Raw genomic sequence first — 19,176 nt, 5'->3', positions numbered from 1 at the left:
GCATCATACAATCAGTGAGACTGAAAGGCAGGACTGATTTAATGGATGGACAGAATAACTGCTGGTGTTAAAGGAAAAAGGGTATGCAGAGAGAATTTTTCTGTTAATGATTTTTTTTACTATTAATATTAGAATGATTTCTGAAACTCTTGACAATGTATACTTAGGTAAAGAATAATGTATTTTTTCCCCTTCCAGTGTAAGTTTTATTTTTTTTGATAATTAACATGAACAAATAAATACAAGATACACCAAAGAAACCATATATATATATATACACACACACACACACACACTGTATATATATTATATCTATAGATATAATTCTGTAAATGGCGGTAGATCTCCATCTCCTTATGGGCAGAGAAAGGTATCTCAAATACATTATTGAATGAAAAGAAAATACATTGAAAACAGTTTCCTAAAAGCATTACAATAAAGATCTGACTTAAATTGGGTGCCCAGAACAATCCCTCCTCTCACATATAAAATATATTTCCAGAAGCCAATATACAGAACCCAGAGGAGAAAGCAGGTCTCAATCATGCTAATACAAGTTCTTTTAAATACAGAATTTTTATTTACTACAAAATACTGGGGATTAAGATGTCTACATTTCTCAAGGTTTAAAAAAAATGATGTCTTAATCCCCAAGATCATAGTAGCTAAGACATATCCAGAAGAAATGTAATCATTCTATCTTCTGATATTTAAGGATAGTCGCCTCATTTTAAGTAAGGAGAAAATCAAAATGTTCTTAATATTAAGTCCTGTCAAGATATGTTAAAGATTAATACAGTGAACAGAGGTTAAAAAACTATGTCTTCATTAGGTTAAAAAGAAAAAGAAGGTGTGGGGTTATAAGCAACACAGCGTACATCTCATTACTCATAACCATGCCAGATGTCTCTTCATAACAGAGATAGACAACAAGGGGAAAAGGGAGTAAGTAATCAATTCTGAATCCAAAACATGCCCAATGTCAAACAGAAAACTCAACAACAGCTAGTCTGACTATGGAAAAGTAAACTCAACTTGCAGTTTTTTTATAATTGTTTGTTCTGGTTTATCTAAAAACTTTCCCAGTAGATAATTCTTTAGAAATATCAAGTTTGGTTTCTAAATCTATTCTCTTGTTCACAATCTACACAGTGGAATAACATGCATATTCACAGAAAATTAGAAAAAAAGAAGACATAAAAAATAATTTCCATCACATTTTCTTTAACCTACAGTACAAGTATCCATTTGTCTCTCAGATTATTTTACAGGCACAAAAGGCCACCTTCCAGATTTTATTGTGAAATGCACTAGTTGCCCAATACTCAGTTTTTTAAAGAATATGACAACTCCAACCAAAAAAAAAAAAAAAAGCAAAAAACCTATGTTGGTGGAAGCAATCCAAAATTGAGCTTATGCCTGAAGAAATCTTCCTACTTAAACCAACAGAATACTTAGAGGGCTCGTAATATCTAAACATATTTAATTCCTTATAGTCAATTAAAATTAGATAAATACTTGGACAATCTTTTAAGTCCAATAACCTTTTGTTCTACTAATCTAATCACATCGACCAGAAAGAAAAATAAGTGCCTACCATATGGTCTTTCTGTAATAGAAAATAGCTGCTTTCAATAACAGCATCTGTGCATCTCTATCAACACTAGCAGTACCCATACTTAAATCAACATATTGTTAAATATAATAAGATGACAAATCCCTTCACAAAGCAAAGAACAAAAGAAATTGAACATCACTTCTGTACTAGATTATTTGACCTGATCATAACTAAAGCAATGAAGGATCAGAGATTATGTAATCAAGGAACAAGGACTTCATAATATGTTTAACTTGAAAGAAATAAATGCTATGGATCACTAACAATAGATGGGGAAATTGTCTTTAGACCTGGAAGCTCATTTTCTTGATGGCCCTTATCTAGTGATAGGTCCCACTCCACACATTCAAATCCAGATTTCTGCAGAAATGTTACCTAAAGATACTTGCTGCTATTCTAATTTTTTTTAAGATTTTATTTATTTATTTTGATAGAGGGGGAAAGCAAGGAAGAGAGAGAGGGAGAGAAACATCAATGCAAGAGAGAAACATCAATCAGTTACCTCTCTCATGCCCCCAACTGGGGACCTGGCCCAAAACCCAGGAATGTGTCCTGATCAGGAATCGAACTGTTGACCTTTCACTTTGTAGAACAACACTCAACCCACTGAGCCATGCTGGTCGGGGCTGGCATGCTGCTGTTCTTATTTCCAACAAGCTTCACCTTTAATCCTAATTTGCAGCATAAAGCTTCTGACACACTATGGCATTCTGACAGATTCAAGAACATGAACAAATACACGTTTACAATCAAATGATAGTGTTACATTATATTGTACTACAACTAGATCAGCAAAATTTTAGGCCTCCAATTAGGAAAACACTGGCTTTTAAAACAATTTTTAAATATTGGTTTTAGTAGTATGTACCCTTTTCAAAAAGTGTTTAACCATTTCTTTTCAGCAGAGGTTTTCGAGAAACCAGATTTTCACCACACTGATAAAAAGTACATATTTTTAAAATCTGTAAATGTGTCTTTTCACTGTAGTTTTGGAATTAAGCAAAAAAGAAAATATGGAAATAATATAATTTCCAACTTCTCATCATTCAGAATTAACAGCTGTCAACATTTTGTCAATGTTGTGATCATTTTTATCACATAATGAAATGTTTGATATTAAAAAATCAAAAATATAATAATAAGGAGCATTCCTAACTAGCCAGTCATTTGTTTTAAGAAAAAAAGAATAAGTCAATACAGACAGTTTCTTTCTATAGTTTCTCCACCAGTCTAATTCCCCATCCACCAGTCTGTTAATTACTATTACCTCACCTCTTGATACAAATTATTTCGTAAGTTTGTACTACACACCGTCTTGGTTACTGTTACTAGGTTACCAGCTTCCCAAAGGTAAGAAGGATGCAAAGAAAAAAGGCACCAAAAATGTTAACAGCAGTCGTACTGGAAATACAGGCCTAAGAAAGAACATATACTTCAAACTCTAGATATTTTTGTATAATCTAAATTAAGTATTGACATATTACATACTTAGATAGAAACTCAATAACATTTTGGAAAGTGTTTCTTAGTCCCCATTTCATTCATTCATTGGAAAAAAAAACATCTGAGGGCCTACAATGTGCTAAGTACCTTTCTAGGCACAAGAAATGTTAATATAATGTGAACATAGACAAACTGCACTTCACACTTACATTCTAGATACATTATCTACCCAAATGAATAAGCAAAATGAGGATAAGCATGTCAGATGGAGATTACATAACCCAGAGAAAAATAAAGCAAAGAAGGAGGGCAGGTCTTTTCACAGAAGCAGGGAAGAGGTATTCAATAAACAGAATGGCCAGTAAAGGCTTCACTCAGGAGATGATCTCTAAGCAAAACCAGAAGCAGACAAGGAAGCCAGCTGTGAAGACACCTTGGGGTGGGGGTTGTTGCACGGAGAGGGTATAGCAAGTGGACAGGCTCTGGGGAATGGCATGTGCAGTGTGTGTGCACAAGACCAAGAGTCCAGAGAGGCCAGTGCAGAGTGAGGAGGGTGAGGGTAACCGGAGGCTGAGGTCAGGGAAGGGGCAGGGTAGACCATACAGGGCTTTATAGGGAAGTCAGAACTTTGGCTTTTATCCTGGGGCAAATGAGAAGCCATTACAGGAATTTGAGCAAAGCAGTGCCATGATCTGTTTTATAAAAAGTCCACTCTGATTCCTGTGTGAAGAACAGACTTCAGGCTGGCAAGGACTGAGGCTGAGAGACCAGTCAACTAGATTTACATGTTATGCCTGAAAAAAATGAAAGATCAAAGATCACTCCCAGATGCCTGGCCTGGAAGGGTGGGATTACTATTGCTTAAGACGAGGAGGACTATAAAAGGAGCAAACTGGGAAGGTGACCAGGGGGAGTGGATATGGAGAAGCAGGAATTTGGTTTTGGATATGCCTCTTGAATATCCAAGCGGAGTCTGAGCAGTCAGGTCAACTGGATATAGAAACCTGAATTCAAGGGATAGGTCAGGGTGGAAATACACATACACACACACAAATATATGAGTATATATGTACATATATGAATTAGCAGCTAATACTTCATATTTAAAACCATGAAACTAAGCATAACAAGAGGAAAAGAGAGTCAAACTGAGCCCTGAGGCATATAAAGATTTAACAGGTCACAAAGTTGAGGAAACGTCAAAGAGCCTAAGATGGAGGAAATAATGAGGTAAGAAAGAGGGCAAGAGACTATAGTGTATTATATCCAGGGAAACATTTAATAGAAGTTAAAGCCTTTCCTACATATCCATTCGTTCATTCAACAAATATTTATTGAACACCTACTATGTACCAACTGCTGCAGAAACAAGCAGGGTCCCTATTCTTACAGAGCCTGCAATCCAGGAGAATATGGACAATAAATTAAGTGCTATTCCTCCCAGGGTATAGGGTGTTTGGGGATGATGCACTAGGGGCAACAAATCCAACCCTGGAGGGTCAGAGAAGGTTTTTCCTATGGAATATTGAAGAAAAGACCAAAATGAGGAGTAAAAATCAGCCAGGGAGAAGTGGAGGCAGAGAGAGAGGAGACTGAAGGAAGGGTGAAGGAAAACAGCATTTATAAGGACCACTTATAAGGACCTGAAGTGAAGAGACACTGATGCCCCCAGGGAACTGAAAGCAGTTTAGTGTAGGATACACAGGAAGAGAAAATAAATAAGACAGGAGATGCGCAGGCCAGACTATCACTGTCCTTTAAGACTTCTCAGGAGTTTGAATTTTATTCCCAAGGCAACGGGGAACCAGAAAATTGTTTTACGCAGGGTAATGCAATGATCAGCTTTCTATTGCAAGAGGAGCAGTCTATGGCAAAGACAGAGCAATGGAAGGGGACAAGCCTCACCTGGGGTCTGTCACGGAGATACAGCTGACCTTAGCTCAGGTAGTGGCAGTGGGATTTGGAATGTGCCCTCAGTAGGACTTTGGATAGGAGGAAGGAGTGAGATGAGCCAGGGATGATAACCTAGTTTTTGACCTGGACAAATAAGGAGATGGTGGTGCTACTCACTAAAAGAAGAAACACAGGTTGATAGTAGGGGAACAATTTGCTGAGTCGGAAATGCCTGTGGTCTATCCAAAAAACCAAAACAAAACAAAAGCTGGTACACAACAATTGGCTATATAGGCCTAGAGACAAACCATAAAATCTGAAATAGACTTGTAAATTTGGAATCACTGGCATATAAATTAAAGCCATGGGAAAGTGTAAAATAAAACCCAGGAAATGAGAAAAGAGAACAGATTAATTGGGAGGGCCTGGCTCCGTTTAAAACCAACAGAAAGGGGGCAGCAGAGGAAGAAGAACCCTGAAAAAAAGAGTAAGAAGGAGAAAGATGGGGTGGGGATCGGGGAACAAGGGAATCTGGGATAAAAGCAAAGTGTATAGTATGTATTCCAGAAACGACAAAAGTATAAATTTTCATATGAATTCATGCACAGAAAGTGCCTTATTATTTACACTATTCCACAATCAACCAACAAATATTTTTCATCAGCTATAACACATTCTAGTCATAGGATAATCTTAGCCCAGGCGAAGAAGCAAAACATAAATTAATTAACATTAGTAATTAAATTTATTTTAATGATAGTAAAAGTGCTAAACACTTGAACAACATTATGAACTATTGATAAAAGGCAAAATGAATGGTATAAGTGGGAAAAATAATTTGTTATAGAAAACTGAAAACCAAAGTTTGCACCTTTGGCTAAAAAAAATAAATAAATAATAAAAAGCAAGTTGAACCTCAAAGGACAAATACTATATGATTTCATATAGTGGGAGAGAATATCAGAGGATTCAGAGTCTATACAAAGTGACTTTGTGAGCCAAGTTACTCAAGGCTAGGTATCAGCATACTTTATAGAGCAAACTGTGTACACACACACACACACACACACACACACACACACACACACCTCACCCCCGAAAAAAACACTTATCTGGCTCAGATTAAGTGAAACCAGTTTTGATAACTGTATCTATCACTGTGCAAAGTATATAATTTTGTGTGAACATAGTGTCATCCTCACTATATAATGCCAATCTAGATATAGTCTATTGGATTGTCACAATTCTTTATTACAAAATAAGATTGTTATTTGTTTTTTAACCTTACAGTATATTCTTGAGGGAGGGGCACCTACATCTATCAACAGATTAGATTCTGATTCTTAAAATGAACAGGAAATATTTGATCATTTTTCAACAAAGCAACAACTCATTCATAGAAGGTGGAGGTAGCTAATTAGATAAGGCATGAAACAGCGAATCCTATTAACTCGCTATATAGATTTCTTCTGTTCTACAAAGTTAAGTATTTTGGCTGATTAATATTAAGACATGCTCATCTCTTGATCATCTCATCTCATTAGGTAAAAACACAAATTTATTATTCAAATCTACATTTAAAGCCTAGCTACTGGTTTTTAAAAATTTTTAAATAGTGACAGTACAACTCTAGAATGTAATACTTCTGATAAAATTAAGCACCAAAATTAAACGCAGTGTTCAGACTTTAATATTATCAACCCAAAGTTGATACTCGAAGCATTCCAGTAGCAAATATCTACCTATTCATTAAAATACCAAGCAATATCTTAGTTTAATACTAATTCAAATGTGTATATAGTCTTTAAATGAGCAAAATACAGACAATATAGTGTTTTCTTGGTTCCCAGACTAAAATAATATGGTCATGCCAGCAGTAAGGACCAAGTGAAAACAAATTTCACAGCCCTTGAAAAATACATAACTGTCATTGTTAATAAAAGTCAAGTTTGCAACTGGAAACACTGCCTTGTAAGCCAAGAACAAGATGTGTCTATTATAAATTCTCAGTTTCAGGACACCCTTTAAATGACCAAAAAAAAAAAAAAAAAAAAAAAAATTCAAATAACGTTGTCCTTGCAAATATAATGCAAATGAATGCTAATTAAAGTATTCACAAGACAATGACAAATAAGGCTTTAGGACCACAGTACATATTATTATGTAACTACAATACACATTAAGCAATCACCAAGCTGTAGGTAGGCCTTCCAAAAGGAGTGATTATGGTTTACCATGATCAGAGGATTGTGGTGTTATACTTAATCATGTTTTTTACCTGCAAGCAGGTGTTTACAGGTGTCAAAGAGTAAAACACTGATTCTAATTGTAAACCTATAGTTCTGTCTAATAAATTCTACTGTACCTACCTATTTTCTGCTTAAACCTTCTAATCTAATATGAAGTAAGCTGAATGATGTAATATTCTCTGTATGCTCTACAAACAGAAATTTAACTTCTGATTCATTTTTATTAAAATGCCAAAACTCACATATTTAGACCTTGTTTCAATGACCACAAAGTTAAAATTTAACACTTACAAGGCACAAAATGAGTATGAGTGAAGGCTCATTAGGGAACGTTACTGCTATCTAAAGTAACCTTTAACCTTTCAATAAAAATATAGGCATCTCAAGAATAAAGTTTGTAAGGATAACAATACTCAATATATTTAGCAAATTACTGAAACTACCGATAACAAATTAAACACAATATAGTCGCTACAGAAGTAAAGTCCAAACATAATGGAAAAAGGTAATGAGAGACAACAGGGCATATGGGTGTCATAAATCAACAGATCTATAATTTCTGTTCTGTCTGGTTAAACAATTTCAAGAAGCCTGGCATAAAATCTTCTGGGCCCTTCCAAAGATGCTGGTCTGAAGGCAATGCAAGCCACCTGACACCCCTGAGCAGCTCACAGGTCTTCTGAGCAGCGAAAGGAAGGGCCAAATAAAGAACAGTAAAGGGAGGAGATTTTTCAGAGGTGGAATTACAACTCTTTAAAGTAGTTTTCCAAGGCTGAGCCTAAACTGGCCAAGAGAAAAGACTTATTTTTCTACCCAAAACAGAGATCCACACCAACAGCAGCCAGGAAACTCATTGGTATCAAAGAGAGCTGACGGTTCAAGCGCAAAAAACAAACCAACTGCTACCACCTCAGAGAATAAATCTTGGATACACACAAAATCCACAAAGCCACCCCCTAACGAGCCCAACTCCAAAAGTACTAGAGGATGGGGACTGAAGGAAAACAGGCTTTTGGCATTCCCAGACAACTGAAATGGGAGACTTCCCCACTCAGAGGTGACTAAGATGGTGACATTTCAAAGTGAGGGAAACATTCCTGCAAAGGAATCACTGGCAGTTTTTGGAAATAAAAATGAATGAGGCTTCACCTTGCTAGTGCTCAGGCAGAGATGCTCCCACTGATCAGCTCAAAGCCCCCAAAAGCCTCTTCTTAGGTCCAGTGACAAGTACCCCCCAACGCTCGAGAGGCCACAGGGGGCCTAGAGTGCTGTCTCTGCACTTACCTCACAGGCTGGGGACCCGTGGGCCTTGAGTGTGTCACCATCTCCCTCAGGCAGACCAGTCCGACGTGTGGCCATCATTTCATTTCAAATCACAAAGAAGGGACCAACCCTTTGGAGTCCACATTGGGGGGTAAATGCCGCCACGCAGCAAAAAAATTTAAAAAAGGGAATAATTCCACACCAGGCTCCGAGGAGGGACAGGGCTGGTGAAGCAACGTGCCAGAGAAGGAATGTTTTTATGAAGCCCCTGCAAGATGTCCTGATGATTTCTTCGGACTTCAACTGACTGCACCGTCTCCGTCCATTTCTAGAGACTTCAAAAACAAAGACAGGCTTCTTGGCAGCTAGTGAAGCCAAATGTAGAAAGCGGTCCCTTTCCTTCCGAGTCCAACTGGAATCTGAGTAGGTCGTGAAGGCTCGAGAGTCAGCTCCCAACGAGATCGCTCCTGGAACAGGGAAAAGTTAAAGGGCGTGAACTTTCTCCAGACGCTGACCTTAGCCTTGCCCACACGTCTACTCTGAGCGCGCATTTCCAACACCTGGAAAAATAATTCGATCCATGCTGATGAATCTAACAAATTAAAGTTAAAATAAGCCTCCCATATTAAAAAGAAAGAAAGAAAAAATGTATAAATCGGGAGAAAGAAGAAACATCAGAACTGCATGGTGGTTGCGACAAAGACGCCTGGCTGTTGTGCAGCCTTCAAGAAAAACCATTCCCTTTTCAAGTGCTTTTAATTAATTTTCTGTGCAGAAGTGAAGGAATATAGACGTTCTTCCGCATCACCCAGATAGGTACACTTAAGGGAAGTTTCCTTTCCAAGAGACTAAAATGGGATAATACTTTACAAAAACCCTCCTCGCTCCCCTCCCACTCACTCCAAAATAAAAACAAAAAAACCAGCCTCGGACGCGGCCAGCGCCCGCTGGGTGCCTCGAGGCGCCCGCAGCCTGCCCCCGCGCCCCGGCCGGTGTCCCCCAGGAGGCGGCTGTTTTCCTTGGCCCGCGGCAAGGCTGGGTGGGGACGACGCGGGGCCGGGCGGGACTCCGGCGCAGCTCCCTCTCCGGGGCATGATTCCGGAGCTACCTAAATGAAGCTGCAACCCAAGCAACTTTAATGTAGTTGCTGCTCTCTAAGCTACTACTCGACATTATCTTTCCCTTTCCCTGTGGCCACCTAGGGGGGAAAAAATCGGAAAAAGAAAACCACCACCCACCTACCACTATTTCCTCCGCCCCTTCCAGAGGCGGGTCGGTGATCTCGATCTCCGGCGAAGGGCGGCCCAAATATGTACTTTGAAAAAGGTGTGGGGACCCCGGTGGGGGGCAGACAAAAAGCTAGGGGCTCACCCTTCCCGCCCGCTGGGCGCGGCGGCGAACAGGAGTGGGGACGCGGGCTGGGCGCCGGGCCCCGCCGGGACGCGCTAGGCCGCAGGCTCGGTTAATATTCATGAGCGACCGGGAGGCGCCCCTCCTCCACGGCCATCGGCCGGACCCCGGCGCCCGCCGCCGGCCTTTGTGCCCTTCCCTCCTCCCGCCAGCTCTCCCTTGCTTCGCACACGCGGGTGCGGCCCCTCCGCCCCCACCGGGCGCCTGTCGTGGGCTCTCCTCCGGCCACGCGCCAGCACCAGCCAGGCGGGGTGGTCCGAGGTGGCGGGAAGGGAAGGAACCCACGGCAAGCCGGGCTCTCCACCCGCCCGCGGGCTCTGCACCCTCTCGGCTAAGGCGGAAAATCAACAGAAACGCACCGGAGGAATCGGGCTAGTGGATCTCCAGGGGGCTACCAGGCTCCAGGACAGCGCGCCCCGCAAGCCCAGCGCGAGCTGGTCCAAGCCGGACGACGACCTGGCGCTGCCCGCAGCTGCGCTCCGAGGCCGCCGCCCCCGGCCGGCCGCTCCCAGACACCGCCGCGACCTGTCCCGGCCGGCCCCGGGCTCTCGGCCGCCGCGGGAGGGCGTGGGGCGGGGCGGCGGCCGCCGGACTCTCCCCTCGCCTCGCGGGGCCGGGCCGGGGCCGCGCTCGAGCGCCCGCGATCGCTAAGTGACAGAAGCGCCTCGCTCCGCAGCCGCGCCGAGCTGTTTCCCGGGGGCGGATTTCTCGCTTCTTCCTCCCTGGATCCACCTCCTCCCACTCCACCTCCTTCCCCTCCCCTCCCCAGGGGAGGCTCTGGGGCTGAATATTTTGTCTTGAATAATTCGGTCCCGGGAACCGATGCTGGAGAAGGGGGATTAGCCTGGGGTCGCAGGGGAGAGGGGTTGCTCGCCACCCCCTTCCCAATGTGTCTCGGGACCTAGAAGCCCTCACTGCCCACCCCCCGGTACCACCCTAAGGCCAGACACAAACAAAACCTTCCCCGCCTTCTCCGATCTCCCGAACGCTGAGCGGGAGCGGCCAGGAACCGGGCTACTGGGAAGAGAGTTGGTGTTCGGCGTCAGGGTCGGAGAGGGGGACAATTATATAGCTAGATGTGCAGAATGAAGGGATCACAGGTCGAAGACTGAGGGGGACAAGTCTTGGTGAATTTTGCTCCCTTTTTCTCAGCGGGAGGGGAAAGAGGCTGCCAGACGCTTAGGGACTTCAAGATAAGGGAGTGTCTGTTCATGCCCAGCGGCAAAATAGCTTCTGGTAACAGAGGAAGCGGATAGCAGCAAAGCGTTCTTCATTCAGTTTTTTCCCCTTTCAAATCTCCAAAGCAGCTTGAACGCATTCGGCGCTCAGGCGGAACGGAGGAAAAGTTGCTCCGCTGCTCCACACTACAGGTCAGAGCGCCGCCGAGCTCAGCTCACCACCCCGGCCCCACGGAACCCAATTCCCCGGCCTGGCCACAGACCCCTGGCGGCTTGCCCCGCCCCGCCGGGCCTCAGAACATCTCCCGCTGCAAATGGCCCAATCGAGAGACGCGTCGAGACAGCAAGAGCCAGTCAGGAGCTGCTGACTCAGGCTTCCCTCCACCTTTTGTCCCGCCCCCCAAAAGGAAAAGCCACCGCCCCTCTGTCTCCCCTTCCCACCCCACCCCCGCTCTGAGGAGCCCGCTTGCAGTTCCCATCCTCACAGGGTGGAAATGGAGAGAGAAGCCCGCCGAGGGGGCAGCGTTTGTCACCTTGTTGCTCTCATTTGCGCCCTCTCCCATCCACACCCCTCCTCCCTTTCTCCTTTCTCCCGCTGGTTCTGTAGAGCGTCATTTTAATCCTCACTCAGGCTAGGGTACTGCCAGCTATTGTGTCTGATCCACTGCCTCCACCATCTGAGGGAAAAAAAAAAGAGGAACAAAACCAAGAAGCTATGGAGTCTGTTTATCTTTTCCTTCTTTCTTACCACGTTAACCGAGTGGATTTAGAGACACGTTCCCGCCCTACTCCCATCCTTCCCATCCCTCACGCTGCCCGCCGTCTCGCGTCCTGTTTCTTGATGAGGAAAAAAAAGAAGAAAAAAAACCTAAAAACACTCCCTGGAACCTGAATACCTGTGCCTTAGTTTTTAGTCCTTCCTAAGAGTGGAATGTGCCAAACATTTAGAATATACAACTGAATCCTCAGCCTCAACTAGAGGAAAGACTTTGACTAGATCATTTTTATATGATCAAACGTGCACGTTCTTGACAACCCCTAACGAAACTAGTCAGCAAATAACAAAAAAAAAAAAAAAAATAGAATGAACTAGAGAGTATGACTGCCAGTCAGTTGGTAATTTACTGAACAGCCCACTGGGCTATAGCAGAATCCAGTTCCAAATACTGCTGAGTAAATCAACAAGAAATGAATAGAAAGGCAGTGCTCAAGTAGCAGACCTCTAGTGGGCTTATAGAATATGTCTGGACTTATATGTCTAGAAAGGAAAAGCAATTTTAAGCACGAAACAGCTCCTTACAAATGCCAATGGGTATGCATGGCATAAAATGAATACCTAACAGTTGAGTACATTTAGGGTTAAGATTTTTGTAATGGAAATCTTTATAAATTGATTTTGAAAAGGGTTTTCAGCTTGGTGAAGGAGAGGAAATACAAATTTCATGACATAAAAAGGAGGTAAAACATATTTTAGGAATTGTGAAAAAAACAGCATAACCAAGAAAGACATTTCTACAAGAAGTAGATGGCTCTAGATTTCAGCCTATTTCCATCATTTACCATGTGACATAGGGCAAATTATTATATGTATATGTACTAGAGCTACCAAATAATAATAGTAACTACCATCCATATGGCACTGCCTTGGTGGTAGGTTTTCCTCAAAAAGCTTACACACAACTCAGTGAGACAGACATGCAGAGCTAGGATTCAAGCCTGGCAAATCAGCTTCACAGTCCATGCTTTGCTTTACAGCTGTACTACCTCTAACAAGGTTTTTAGTAACAACAATTCATACTTACTTAGCTTACTATATGCTAATTATTGTGCTTTGTGAGTACTGATTTAACCCTACCCCTGGGATCAGTATGAGTATAATGTTGCAGTATTTGGGAATGTTTCTAAGAACCATTATGATAAGTTACCACCATATGTAATTTACCTGAGTTAGGGTAGGTATTGTTAGAACAAAGGGTCTCAAGGTATGGGGTGGTTCATGCTAAATGTTAAAATGTAGCACAATATTTTGCAGAAGCAGCTGAAACCAGATGAGCTTGACCCTACCCAAGAAGATAAGTTTAGCCAACTGCAAAGAAGAAATAACATGTAATTATCCAAATAGTGTATATAAACAATGACTAAGCTTCCCTTTGGGTATACAGAGCTTTGGATATGAATCCCCAGTCTCCCATACTTGCTGCAAGTAAATAAAACTACCTAACAACCACCTCTTGTTCTTGAATAGAATGCCCCAAGCGGGAATGCCTAGTAACAGCATGGTTATGATGTTCTAAAATTTGGGATTGTTTTTAAAAACCTTTACGATAATTTGCTATCCTACAAATCTTATGTGTATTAACATATCTGAATAGAGAAATACAAAAACACAATATTAAGATTTGAGAAACTTGGGTCCTAGTTCTCTACTAGGACCTCAGATTATGTCTATCTTGCTGGCCTCTTGAGAGCGTCAAATGAGATAACACAGGTAAAGGAGCTTTAAAAAGGTAAAAACAATATTCTCATGAAAATATTATTTTGAAGCAGGAAATTGTCTTGTTTCCCCAACAGGAATGCTGCTCTTTATAATGTCTCACTGATATTTATTAGGAACATATAAACCCAGTTAAAATTAGGTCTATTCCTTTTTGAAGGCATGAGTAATAATAATGTTTTGGTAACTGTGTGAGTTCTCATTTAGATGAATTCTGAATTGACTAAAGTGGATGCCTCTAGGCTTCTGGGAAATGGCAGCCGTCAGCCAGCCAGTCATTCCCCAGTCCAAATGCTATTGGTATACCTAGTCAGGGACACAGATCTTTAGAGTTGTCTTGAGCTGCCCATCCTGGGCATTTCACTCATTAACACCTCCACCAGAGGGAGGACAAGAGAAAGGAAAAAGAGCCAAACTTACATCATGTGGCTACTTGTTAATTGCTCCACCAAGAAACTTAGTGAAACAACAGGTTTGGAGATCATTGCATTCAAATCTGAACAGAGATTTGAAATTAACTGTGAGTTTCACAGTTAATGTCTTGATAGTTTTCTTTATCCCAAATATCATGGATAAGCAAGAGCTAACAGTTATTCTTGCTTTGGTTACTTTGAAGTTCTGCTTCTTTTTCTCTTTTGAGCATAGTTAATATATATGTGGCTTTCCTATCATTTAACAACTTAGAATTTCCCTTGAAAGAGCCTCAAAAGTTACTGCAGCTATATCAATATCAATAACTGTAAGAAAACTTCGTACACTCTAATTCTTGCAATGTAGGCAAGACATTTTTAAAGTTGGGAATTATATCCTCAAAATCTAAGTTTTGACTTTGTTAGTGACTCAATAATATTGTTTTGGTGAATCATCATCAAGGAAAAATGTCAAAGCCAGAAATAGAACCAAAGTGTCCTAGACCCTGGTCTAATGTCATTCTGTGATAATCTATGGATGATTTCCACTCTGAATATAGAAGTTGGCAATTCTAAGAAGTGTAAGTGTTTGCCAAAGAATTCTACAAATGAAGTGTGTAACATGGGATGAAGAATTTGCAAAACTATGTGTCTGAGGCAGTTAGACTAATGGCCCTCACAGGAGTGAGCATTTTTTGGTTTTAGGAAAATACTGTAGACTTTATTACTTATTCATACAATACCAGAAAACATTATTTACTAATATTTCTATGGGGAAAAAGGGCTTTCCTGTTGAATTGAATAGCTACAGAAAACCCACCTCTTCAATAAAACATTCAACTGCTGTAATCATGAGAAGGGATTGATTGGCCATGATAGAAAATTTCTAAAATTCTTCTTCCTTCATTACCCTTTAAATCAACAATGTAAGTGATTTACTAATTTAATGCTTTGCATTTGCTAGATTTACAAGTTATTATTTCTGTCCACCTAATTACTGCCCATCTTCAGTTATTAATTTCTAATCTAAAAGATAGTGACACTACTTTATTCAATGTATACAGTCCCCAGCAAAGTACCACACACAACAGATACTCTTGAGTCATTTCTCTGCCCTCAGCTTATTGTGGTCTTTTCCTTCTGTGGACTAGCACTCTGCTTTGGTCCTTCTTTTTGTTTGTTGCTATTAATTAGTTACCTGAACATAAATAATCATATTGTATTTTTAATTGAATATTATCTCCTTATCTATCTAGAATATAAACTTCTCTAGGACAGATTCCTAAGGTTTTTACTTCTCTTCAGGCCCCCATAGTAACCCTCACAGCTTTTACACATAGAAATATCTGTAAAATTACACAAGAAATGAATGATGTATGTCACTGTGATGGATAAATACTTATACTCAAGCAATTCCTGGCTGACCAACAACTCTCCAGGCTGCAGGAAGATATATATACATGTCTGTGTGCACATGCTCAAAATGGACAGTATCAGTTTTAAAAGGTGTCCACAAAGAGAACACATGGTATGGGTTTCAACTTCCAGAAATGCCACCTTTTATCTCTTTACCTAACTTCAAATCTGGTGGCAACAGTACCATGCCCAAAATTAGTATCACTTGCATTTGGGAAGTAATTACAGAAGTTCAGCCCATGATTTATCCATAATTATGTATTAAACATTTTTTCAGAAATCAAATTGATTTTCAGCACCAACATCTCCATAATTAAAATGGAATGGTATGGAAGTGGCACCTACATCTGCATCATTAAGAGTTTATTTCTACAATTTAAGAAATAGTAAGAATAAAAATGTTTAAAATTTTTTTACCCCAAGAATTGCGACGTTCATTTATAAGCATGCCAATTTTCCTTAAAAACATGAGATCAATTTTGAAAATATTTCTACCCACCCTATTACATATAAGTTGGAACATCCTGTGAAAACACTGTACAATCTGGATAGAAACCCATATTACAACTGGAGAACTGAAATATGTTTCTATCATCTTGAAACAGAATGCTAAATTCCAATCGTTCTAACTAGGAACAGTGCTAGCAATTGATTTTTGATATTATAGGCCTAATCAGAGCAAACAAATTTTTTTTTATCATAATGAAGAAAATATACTAGCTTTCCCTGTTATCTTCATGGTAGCAGAAGTAGAAGAGACATCTAACGACCTCTCATTTCCCTTGGTCATGGAAACTCTGAGTACCTTTTAATACTCTCTTGCATTGTGGATTCCATTCCTCTATTCCTATAATTGCTTGCAATCTCTACTAATCCAAAGTCAACTAACCAAAAGTTCCTCGTTCAGATAGGAAAGGACTGCGGAAAAATATGTAGCAATTCACATCTGGGCTTAAGTAGAGCAATTGTAGGCTTGCATAGCATTTTCTTCAAATACCTTTTCATTTATAGTTTAATTTTTAAAACTGCAACATAAAAAAGAAAAAAGTAAACATTGAAACAATGAAAGGACCCAATCTCATAACGATAGTTTATGAACCTATTCTCTTGCTCTCCTCCAGCCTCCTGCTGTGGCTCCTCATTGGCTAGCTTTAACAGCAAGCCCAAGGAACTCAAGGGCTTGCTGTTGCATGTTTCAGGAAGAACTTCTTCACTCTGTTTTTCTATAAATAGGAAATCAGTATCACAGATGACTAGGAAGCAAACTTTAAAAACTGATGTAAATATTTTAAATTGTGGGGGAAAGAGGAAGATGAAATATGAGCATATTCTAAAGAAAAAGAAGTAATGTATTACAGAAGACAACTAACCCTTGTAAATAGAAAGAAAAGTGAAATGACAAGAAAATAAATAAGATATAAAAGTCGTTGTAAGAGTTAAGGAAATATATTGAAAGGGAAAAAAATCACACCATTGCAGAAGTAGTAAATAAATTAGAAATAAGAAGAATAAGAAAAAAATAACTGGCAGAAAATAGAAAATTTCTAGTAGGATAGATGACAGGTTTTAAAAAGCACATTAAACACAAAGAAAAAGGATAAAGTGATTAGACAGGAGATGAAAAATAAGGAGGACAAAATAGAAATCAAATTTAGAGAAACTGGTATTTCTAACAAAGAGTTTAGAACTAATGAACCTAAAAAAATATTCAAAGGTATAATGTGGCAGACTACTAAATGTCCCCCTACATCTGTTCTCTCCTCTTGCATAAGGATAGCATTTTAGCTGGCACATGGTTAACAAGTTGGACTTTATTTTTCAGTCTACTTTCTAACTAGGTGTGGCCATATGACTAAATTCTAGGCAATAAAATGTGGGCAGAAATGAGTCTGCCACTCTGGAGGATTTCCTTTAAAAGGATTAAAACTTGTGCCTTCCTAGTCCCTTTCTTCTCCTGCCTTCCCAGTGGTTGGGAATGAGCATTGCTAGATTGAACAAATAAAAATATAGAATGCCCACTTCAATTTAGATTTCAGATAAACAAAATTTTAGTGTATTTCCATTATTGCATGAGACACATTTATACTAAAAGAATATTCATTGTTTATCTGAAATTCCAATTGAACTGGATGTCTTATGTTTTGTCAGGGAAACCTTCTGGAAATAGTGAGAAGGGAGCATCCACTGCTGACTCAGAGATGGAAGCTACATATGCAAGATGTCAAACAAACTATAGCAGGCCTACTTCTGGCTTGTTTCCTGAAAAAACCATAGCTTTCTATGTTGCCACTTCTATGTGCAGGGTGGTACAAAAGTAGATTTACAGTTATTTGTATGGAAAAAGACATGCAGGTTATGATTATTCCAATAGCTTTATTAACTCTGTTTTGTGTACTCACAACTGTAAACCAACTTTTGCCCCACCTTGTATAAGGATCATGGTAGTTTAAAGATCTTTTTGTACAGAAGCTCAGCCTTTGTCTTAACTGACATGTGTAAACTTTTTACAATTCCAAAGATTAAAAGGACTTACCATGTTTCAGGAAGTCATTAAAAGAGAATAATTACTTAGGGGAAGTTATTAAACTTTGGGTATAAAGAATGGAATCCTACAAGAAAATCAAAGTGAATCACCTAAAGCAGCGTTCAGCAATCTGTGGCACACAGGCTGAATTCAGTCTGCTGCCTGTTTTTGTAACAGTTTTACGGGAATATAGTCACCCTCATTTGTTTACATGTGTATGGCTGCTTTAGCACTGCAATAGCAGAGATGAGTGATTACAACAGAGACCGTTTGGCCTGCAAAGCCTAAAATATTCTCTATCTGGAACTTTGCAGAAGAAGGTTGCTGACTTCTGACCCAAAGGAAAAATATTACTGGCCTCAGAGCTCTTCTCAGTGTTAATTAATGTGAGAAGGAATTTGAAGGAAAAAAGAAAGTGACTTAAAGATCATACCCAATCATGTAGTGATCAACATTTAAAAGCAGCAGAAAGGCACTCTCAAATATGTAAATATTCGGGAAATATATCACCTTTCGCCAAAATAATTATATATGACGCTGTAGTTGACTAAATGATGATTCAAGATAAATATAAAAGAACTGCATGTGAAACCAAAACAGCAACAATTATTATTATGATAATACAAAATGTATGTGTTATAAATGTTGAAAGAAAAGTACTACAATGAAAAGTAATAATAGTATAATATACTAGAACAAAAACAAGGATACAAAAAAAAATTAAGAGGCAGAAGGGGAAGGACAGAGGGAAAAAGTGGTTACAAAGAGTCCTGGAAATAATTTTGTTATTATTTAAGGCAGAATTATTGAATAAATAATTAGTAATATAGTGAAAAGAAAAGCCACAGACTAGCAGAAGATATATGCAACTGGTATAGCCCACCAAAGAGTTATACTGAGAGATTATAAAGAGCCCCTATAAATGAATACATAAAAATAGAAAAGATAAATAGGCATTCCATGAAAGAGGAAACATGTGTGGCCACAAACCATAACAAAAAATGTTTAATATCACTGGAAATCAGGATAATGCAAATAAATATGATAATGAGACCATTTCAAACCCATCAGAGTGGCAAAAATGAGTCTGATACCATGAAGTGTTGAAGTGGTGATTAAAATAGCAGCTCTTACACACTGCAGGTGGCAAATAATTAATTCATAAAACCAGTAAGTGGCAACTTGAGTCGCTCAGGCTCCACACCATGGATTGTCTTCAGAGTCTGAAATGACTATTATCTTCACCTTGATATTCAATAAAGTTCCCCAATTTAAGAC

The 19,176-nt window shown here is 39.8% G+C and overlaps 1 protein-coding gene across 6 annotated transcripts in view; it reads right to left on the bottom strand.

Annotated features, from left to right (window-relative positions):
* Nucleotides 1-10,456, bottom strand: part of ARHGAP21 (Rho GTPase activating protein 21) — a 134,658-nt gene extending 124,202 nt beyond the window's left edge. For 4 of the 6 annotated variants that reach the window (XM_054592589.1, XM_054592595.1, XM_054592600.1 and 1 more), the window contains exons 1-2: nt 10,236-10,454; nt 8,488-8,933 (exon numbers count right to left, since the gene is read on the bottom strand). In XM_054592589.1, the coding sequence (XP_054448564.1) occupies nt 8,488-8,565 (78 nt within the window). In that variant the 5' untranslated portion in view covers nt 8,566-8,933; nt 10,236-10,454. Of the gene's footprint in view, nt 1-8,487; nt 8,934-9,704; nt 9,828-10,235 lie in introns of those variants that run through there. The other 2 variants (XM_054592604.1, XM_054592593.1) reach the window with 2 other exon arrangements.
* Between the last annotated feature and the right edge of the window lie 8,720 nt (nt 10,457-19,176).

The sequence above is a fragment of the Pteronotus mesoamericanus genome, unplaced genomic scaffold (genome assembly GCF_021234165.1).
Source record: "Pteronotus mesoamericanus isolate MK-2021 breed Mesoamerican mustached bat unplaced genomic scaffold, CSHL_Meso_final contig_130, whole genome shotgun sequence".
NCBI classification, from domain to species: Eukaryota; Metazoa; Chordata; class Mammalia; order Chiroptera; family Mormoopidae; genus Pteronotus; species Pteronotus mesoamericanus.
The sequence above is the reverse complement of the archived record's forward strand: the minus strand, read 5'-3'. Positions and strand labels throughout refer to the sequence as shown.